Source organism: Nanorana parkeri, unplaced genomic scaffold (genome assembly GCF_000935625.1).
Source record: "Nanorana parkeri isolate BGI_ZX_2015 unplaced genomic scaffold, ASM93562v1 scaffold1200, whole genome shotgun sequence".
NCBI classification, from domain to species: Eukaryota; Metazoa; Chordata; class Amphibia; order Anura; family Dicroglossidae; genus Nanorana; species Nanorana parkeri.
Genome location: NW_017307468.1, coordinates 455,453 through 463,635, shown reverse-complemented (window position 1 = coordinate 463,635; position 8,183 = coordinate 455,453). Strand labels below are relative to the sequence as shown.

General features: G+C 48.1%; 1 protein-coding gene across 1 annotated transcript in view; it reads left to right on the top strand.

The window, feature by feature from the left end:
* DCTN1 (dynactin subunit 1) overlaps window positions 1-8,183 on the top strand; it is a 133,549-nt gene that overhangs the window by 33,914 nt on the left and 91,452 nt on the right. Inside the window, exon 5 of the mRNA XM_018568514.1 lies at window positions 1,255-1,275. Within this exon, the coding sequence (XP_018424016.1) occupies window positions 1,255-1,275 (21 nt within the window). The remainder of the gene's footprint in view (window positions 1-1,254; window positions 1,276-8,183) is intronic.

Sequence of the window (8,183 nt, the reverse complement as noted above, 5' to 3'; positions counted from 1 at the left end):
GGGCAGTGACAAACGGTGCACGCGGAGGAGGGCGGGCAGTGACAAACGGTGCACACGGAGGAGGGGGGCAGTGACAAACGGTGCACACGGAGGAGGGGGGGCAGTGACAAACGGTGCACACGGAGGAGGGGGGGCAGTGACAAACGGTGCACGCGGAGGAGGGCGGGCAGTGACAAACGGTGCACGCGGAGGAGGGCGGGCAGTGACAAACGGTGCACGCGGAGGAGGGCGGGCAGTGACAAACGGTGCACATGGAGGAGGGGGGCAGTGACAAACGGTGCACACGGAGGAGGGGGGGCAGTGACAAACGGTGCACGCGGAGGAGGGCGGGCAGTGTCTGCACGGATCAAAACACAAAGTTTTGACACGTATTAAAAACTGCCACTTAGTGGATCCTGAACTCACTGTGCGGATGTGTAAGCCCTACAAAGCATCTCCCATGTAACCCCTTCCTGTGTGTGTTGGTCACATGCCATGTGTGCAGCACTGATGCCAGCTTCCACCTCCTGACACTGCCGGCAGTACCAGCAGAGCTCATGCCTGGTCATAGAGTGGAAATAAGGATTTTGTTATTAGATGGGAATATATTCTTCAATAATGAGCTCACATGCGGCCCTAACTCAGGAGTTCCCTAACACACTGCTGCCACCAAACAGAAGCTGAAAGATGCACAATATTCACTAGCTAGTACAATGAGGAGAGGGAGCAGTGGTTACAGTGATGTAGTTTCCCCCATAAGAACGCCCATACATTAGGCTTCAGACAGACCAGATGTGCACAATGGGGCCACAAATCAAAACGGGACCAAGTTCTGTGCACTTGGTCCCCGAAAAGGATTTCACATTTGATTTTGTAGTTTTGGTGATACTTCTCCTTTAATAAGCTTGCCTAATTGCTGCCGTTCCCCCCCCCCCTAGATATACAGTGGCGGCAGGCTAGGCCAGCTTGTGTGCGCACAGCTATCCTCCTCTGATATGTGGGTTTAACTTGCTTGTGAAATATCACATTTGGATAGACGGATCCTTTCGGATCCTTTTAATTTTAACTTCTTTTTTTTAATCTGAAATGCCTGTTTAGTACAATCTGTTTGTGAAAGGCTCGATTTATTTCATCAGTGTGATCGTCATGTGTATGGCCCGAGGCGAGTGGGCTCTTCATCCCTCTACACTCCGTCCTGTCTCCTGCTCACTGATTAACAAAGTCTTTCATCAGACTGACCTCTAACCTTTTCTTGCCTTTCCCCTTGACATGCAGCGTGGACTCAAACCTAAGAAGGTGGTGTGCCTGTTTTCTTTTTATACTCACCGCTTGCGTGGCTGAACCGCTAGCAGCACCATCAGCATGTCATCCCCCTCATCATTACCCACCGTCCATGTGCCCATCACCATGCATGCCAACTCCCAGCACTGCACGGCCCCTGTGACTTGTACCGCCAGCTTGGTATGGCCATACTTTTCCTGCAATGGCTTTATGGTTCCGGTGTTTATGATTGTTAAGAATGAACCTTTGCATAGGGGATTGAAATGCAGCTAAGTGGATCTCCAGCCAAATATGTTTGTTTGTTATAGTGTGGGAAAGGGTTAGAATCTGTTTTATTTGGGGGGTGTCTTCATCCCTGTTTGGGAGATTTCCTTTCACTTGATGTCCTGGTGGCACCCAGAGCATTGATGTGAGTTAAGCTTCCTGTTTCTCTATTGTCCATTGTGAGACACAGCCAGAACCAGTGGGTAATAGTGCCATCTGCAGGAGTAGCTTCTGGTTGATCTGTCGATCAAAAGCTGTGTCTCTCGATGAAGAATAAAGTCTGAGAAAATAATTTTAGTGGAACATACCGTACATGTTTTTTTTTTCTGGACTAGCCTACAGTTTTTTTTGATTGCTGGTGTCCAATCCTCCTATAGTAAGCCGTAAAACTCGTATTTTTAAACCTTCCTCTGTCCCTCAATAAGAATCCAAGAAAAGGATTTAATTAACCGTGCAAGGGACACAGGATGGTAATTCAGGTGCATAGGGTTATGATGCTGCCTGTCATTAGAAGAATGAACACTAGCAAAACAAAGCTGTAAGGACAGTCTGGTATAACTTCTCCCACTCCCAACTTGCTCCAGTTTATTTGTTGGTGTCCTAGGAGAATGGATGTTTTCCCTCCTTTGAGAGAAGCAAACCACGTCTTACATTTTCTGCTTCTTATCCAAATACTTGTTTTCCCTCTAGCAGGATTCTTCTGTTGCTGGAGAGCCACTGGGGTTCATTGTGCAACTTTTCAGCATAGTCTTGGAGGCCATACCCAGACCTAACTGAGACGAAAAAGTAGGCGCAGCCTGTAATTGGTTCACAGACCACTGGACTCTGCTGAAGACAATCTCCTAGACAGCCTTGGAAGTGTGTGAGATAGCCGTAGAGTGTTTTACAGGCCCACGGCTACAGGGCACCTGTCTGGTGGAACCTGGTCCCTGAAGACTCCTTAGGGAGCTGAGTCAGGGCATTGCCCTTATGAGAGCCTGGGTGTATCTAAACTGCTCCTTAAGTTCCGTGAAGGGTTAACTCAGGAGCACCAGCTGCAACACTTTTGGTCATTGGCCAGTGGCAGGAGGAGTTACATCCAACCCTCTCCTCCAGAGCCAATCTCTGATTTCCCTCTAGTTGGAGTGCAGAGGAATGTACTTTATCTGTGCTTGATGACTTGATACATGAGGAGTTGGTACACATGTGCCCTACCTTCACCAGAAAGGGTGCCAACAGTAAACAAATATTGGCCGGTTCATTAAGAACCTATACATCAGAGGCTATTAAGATTTCCTTTCATTTCTCCAATGCCTTCGAGTACAAGACAGAACCTGGGAATCCATTTCCCCATCCTCCAACCCCCCACAAAGAAAGTGAAAGGGGGCATTGGCCCCATTCTGGACCTCAAGTTTCTCGACACTTTCCTTCAGGTATGGAATCTTTAAGGTCATTCATTGCTTCCCTCTGGGGAACATTCTGACCTCCTGTGGACATCAAAGCATGTCCCCAACTTTCCAACACATCAGCACTCTTGCGTTTTGCAGTGGGTTCACAATGTTACCAGTTTGTGGCCCTGCCCTTTGGTCTGTCCACTGCACCTCAGGCTCTCATCAAGGTGCTAGCCCCTTGCTATGCTTTGTTCCCGTTGCATTTCTATAGAGGAGTACCTGGATGGCCTTTTTACTGAAAGAACAGTCGGCACAGACTGTCCAGTTAATGTCCAACTAACTGTTAACGTTCTGCAGAGGCTCACATGGATCTTGCATCTCCAGAAGTCAGTGGTGGAACCCACTCATCTCTTGAAGTATCTAAGCCGTCTCCTGGATACTTTTTCTGTCTAGTGTCTTCCGCCCAGAGGAAAAAGCTACAAACTCTCTACTCTTCTGTTCGGCCACACCACAGTCCAGGAGCTGACCTGAGTTTATAGGTGTTTTCTTTCAAAGCAGTTCCTTTATGCCCAATTTCACTCCACACACTCCACACACTCAACATTGTGACTCAACCTTCTGGCTGTGCGGGACAAGAAGGCCAAGTCTTTGGACCACCGCATATGCCTGGTGCCCAAAACCAGGCTTACTCTTGCCTCTTGGCTCTTGAGTCCTGCCCTGGAGTCTAGGAAATCCTTCTTTCTTTCTTTTCTCACAATGGATGACCAGTCTGTTGAACTGGGAAGGAATCCTGGGCACACTCTTGGTGAAAAGTGACTTGATCGCCAGAGAAAGCTCTTTTCCTGATTTAACAAGTTCTGGCACTCTGAGCAATTCAGTTATCCCTTCAACTCTGAACCTCTTGACTGCAAAGTCATCAGACAAAAATTTAGTCACCACCAGGGAGGGGTCAGATGTCGTGGAGCTCAAAGAGAAGCCGACCAGATTCTGGGTTGGGCAGATCTTCAAGTTGCAGCCCTCTTTGCCATGCATATCCCAGGCATGGAGCATTTCCAGGAGGAATTCCTCAGTCATCACTGCCTGGACTCGGGAGAATGGTATCTTCATCCAGAGGTGTTGCAAGACCTTATAGTGCAAAGCAAGGAATTTAATTCCCAAGAAGTACTCCTTTTGGGTGGCTCCTGTCTTTTCTCCAGACTGATGTGGATCACCATCTGACCTTGAGGACTCTCAATACAAACTGGTAGTCCCATCACTGGAGCCATTTTTAATTTTTTTTTTTTTATTGTTTATCCGATTAGTCGATTAATCGAACGTAATAATCGGCTAACTAATCGATTTTGAAAATAATCGTTAGCTGCAGCTCTACATCAAAGGTCAAATCTCAGCCATGGCAATTCTCTTTCAAAGACACACACACACACACCAAGATCATCCTTGCACTTTGGACCTATACAGAGAAACAGCCAGCAACACACTGTATTGTCCTAAAACGTTATAGTGGGGCAAATGCCCATCTGGGATCTCCTCTACTGACGCGTTTCCCACAACACAGGGCCTAATTGAAGATGAAACGCATCAGCCACTGTAAGTCATGGTTATAACAGAGATGGCTTTTTACCGGACACAGACACACCTACGTTTGACATTACATTAGCTTTAATGAACCGTTAGTTGGCGATGGCTTCTTCACCCTCCTTTCACGGCCTGGTGGTCTCACACGGAGCAAGCATGCGCATATTAAGTGCCAGAACAGCTTTTCTGGGTAAGTGATTTAGCCAGGTAGTGAAGAAGGTATGTGAAGCAAATAAAATACATCAAGGAGAATTTATCAGAAGTGGAGCAGACAGATGCCCACGACAACCAATCAGCGTCTCTCATTTTCAAAGCTTACCTGAACAAACTGGTTGCCATGGGCAACTGCTCCAGATTATGCCAGATTCCCCCTCAATATGCTTTCAGGTGCTTCTGACTCGCTTCTTTGTTGCGTTGACTTGCTTTTAAATTACTTAAAGAGCTGCTTGTCCAAATGAGCCAGCAGAGGTGCGCATAGAAGGGAATGTATGGGCTCTTTACGATAAAGAGAACCAGTCACTATGCTGCGCACTAAATGGACAACGTTTAGGTTTGGTTTAGTGTGCTGGGAAGTCTCACTGACCACACGGATGCTCACAAGGTGTCAGAGTTCCATTGATACAGAACAGATTGAGATTCTGCAGTCGAGATCGCTGGACAGTTTGTTTTCACTTGTGAATTGTATTAAAAGTAAACTCGCCAAATATTTTTATTATGGATTTGTTTACACCAGGGGTGCCTATTCATTTCATGCAATCTACCGGTCATTCACAAAGCTAATGCTGGTAGGTTGTGATCGCAAGTCGGCTCGCTGTCCTGTTCTGTGGTGCTAGTGCGGCCGAATGTGTTGGACGTCCCTCCCCACCTGCAGCATCTGGCACATTAGCACTACGGGAGGACAGGACTGCTTGCTTGAAGAGCTGGGAAGCAGGTAAAAAGCTGCTGGAGTTTTGCAGCAGCTCTGAAAGGAGGAGGGGGGAGTTGGAGAGAGTGAGGAGGAACAGCCAGGGGGATGCGCATGGAGAGACAGCATTGCGGGCACCCCTGGTTTACACCATGCCCACTGAGCTGCCTTGTTCTGCACACTGCCGCACATGTACGGTGTGAACAGGACACACAGAAAACAATTGACCACACCATACACGTGCAGGGGGCAGGGTGTGAACAAGCCCATATAACGGTAGTTCAATTTGGAATTGGAATCGGTGCGCTTTATCATAAGAATAACAATGCTTTTATTAGGAATTATTTTGAATTTTTTAAATGTCATCTAAGGGTTCCCTAACTTTCTCACATCTATGAATAAAACTTACCTGGTGAACTGGTAGCCAGCAAACACTGCAACCGTACAAAAGTCAGAAGATTCACTTAATGAGATTTTTCTGTAATCCACGGCAGCCAGATTCCAGAGATCTCCTCACATGTGCAGTGGACATGTCTGCTGTATTACCACCTCTGCCTGTGTCCTTGCCTGACGTATCACCAATCAGACATTCAATATATGAATGTGATTGGTAGATGTTTCTTGCATTGACAATTTGATAGACGGGGCTTTCTGTATGCGAGATGTATCCGGGACCCTGCAATGGGTGTGATCTGGGAATCCTTGCTTTCATCACAAGCAGGGATTCCCAGATACCGGTGTACCGGTCCAGCCTACAGCAAATAGAGTAGGCTGGACCGGGTCACTCCAGCAGTACGTGGATGAAAAACTAAAGTCCTGGGCATGTGGACTGCGCTGTGCTTCCTGTAGGAGTGCCGAGGCATTATTATTGTGTCTCTATGGAGTGTTATTGAAGACGGCAGATGTTCAGCTGTGCCAGTAGAGGGCGCTGTCACATAAGACTTTTCCATTTACATCTGGCATATCTCCTCCATCCTTCCAGACTACTCTGGGTACCCGTATTTTCTTCTTGGCTTTGAACACACGGATGTCGGCATCCATCCTTTACCATGCAGCTCAGCCATTAGGAGAGTTAGCTAGGTGCTGTGGTTTACTGATGCATCTCCTGTGTAATGGCTCACTAGGATAAAACCTATAGGGCTCATTTCCACGGGCGTGCACATCCGTGCAGGGACCTGCTCCCAGGAACGACAGGTGCTCCCTGTAATTGCGTGCAGCCACCCATACCTCCCTATGGGAGGACGCGGTTAGACGCTGATCCAAACCTGCACATCCCTATGGCAGGCACACCGATGCAGAGACCTGCTGCTGGGAGGGACAGGTGCTGCATGGAATTGTGTGCAGCCGCTTGTACCTCCATATGGGAGGACACAGTTGCATGCCGACCCAAACCTGCACATCTGTATGGCATGCACCCCTGTGTAGAGACTTGCTCCTGGGAGGGACAGGTGCTGCATGTACCTTCATATGGGAGGACACGGGTGCACGGCGACCCGAACCTGCAAGTCCAGGTGTCCGCACTTGGACCCACAGTATCTGCAGTGTGAAGACAGGTTTGGGTCCGTGCATTGCTGCGCCCTCCCATGGGGAGGTACAGGTGGCTGCACACTCCTGCACCTGTCCCTTCCGGGTGCAGGTCTCTGCATGGGCGTGTGAATGAGCCATTATGGCCGAACGTTTGTGGACACCTAACCATCACTACTGCATAAGCTTGTTGGGCATTCCCCCCGATAAACTACCCTGAGCATGGGGGTTCCATCTGCACTGCAAAGATCAACTGCTAATTTTTGGCTAGATACCTGTAAAAAGCACCTTTACTTGCCTTACCACTTATCGCTCCCTTGTGACTGGTACCCCCAAAGTCTTCTCTAGTCTGTGCTTAGGTTGAAGCTGTGACGTCATCACATACAATGAAGGATCAGCAGTCCTGTATTGTAAGTGAGGGTGCCGAGGGTCTGCTCACAGTTTGCAGAGTTGGAGAGAAGAGGTGGGCTGCTGGGGGGAGTGAGGGATAAGGAAAGGAAAAATGCTTTTACAGGTACCATAGAAGAAAACCAGCATTGAACCCCCCCCTCCCCCTGTAAGTTCCTTTTTTCAGTTCCCCGGAGGCTTTCCACAAGATTTTGGAGGGTGTCTGTGGGAATTTGTGCCCTTTTGTGATGTCGGGTACTGATGTTGAATGAGAATTCTGGGTTTACAATGACTATTTCCATTGATCTCAAAGGTGTTCAGTAGGGTGGAGGTCAGGGCTTTGTGCAGGTCCTTAGTCTCCATAGTCATATGACAGCTTTGGGGACTCCTAGTCATCACGAGTCATGGCAGCCCTATCTTGGTAATCGCATGCAAGAGTTGCATTCACAAAATAAACGTCTTCAGCAAGACCAAAGCCTGACGGTGACAGCGTGCCTCTGTTTTTAATACTGTCATTTTCAGATACAGTTACAGTAATCTTTTTTTTTCACATTCTGATCCATTTTTTTAAATCTTAAAAACCCAAGTAGGGTATTTATTAAAACCGTGTACCAAATAAAAATCTTAGAGGCCCCTAAAAGACATTATTAAAGGAGAACTATGGGGTCCGGGCTTTTCCCCATAATTCTCCGAAGGGTAACGGGAGAACACAAACTAGCGTCCTCCCATCACCCAAAGCTCAGTATACCGCGAGCTACAGCTCCAGCGCTGACTGGCGGAAAGGACGGTAGGGGGCGGGTACAGCTGGCTCTGCCTCTAGATAGTCAGAGCCAGCTGTCACTCACGCAGCTGAAGCGGATCCCAACAATTGTGCCGGGATCCGCCCAGCTGCGTGAGTG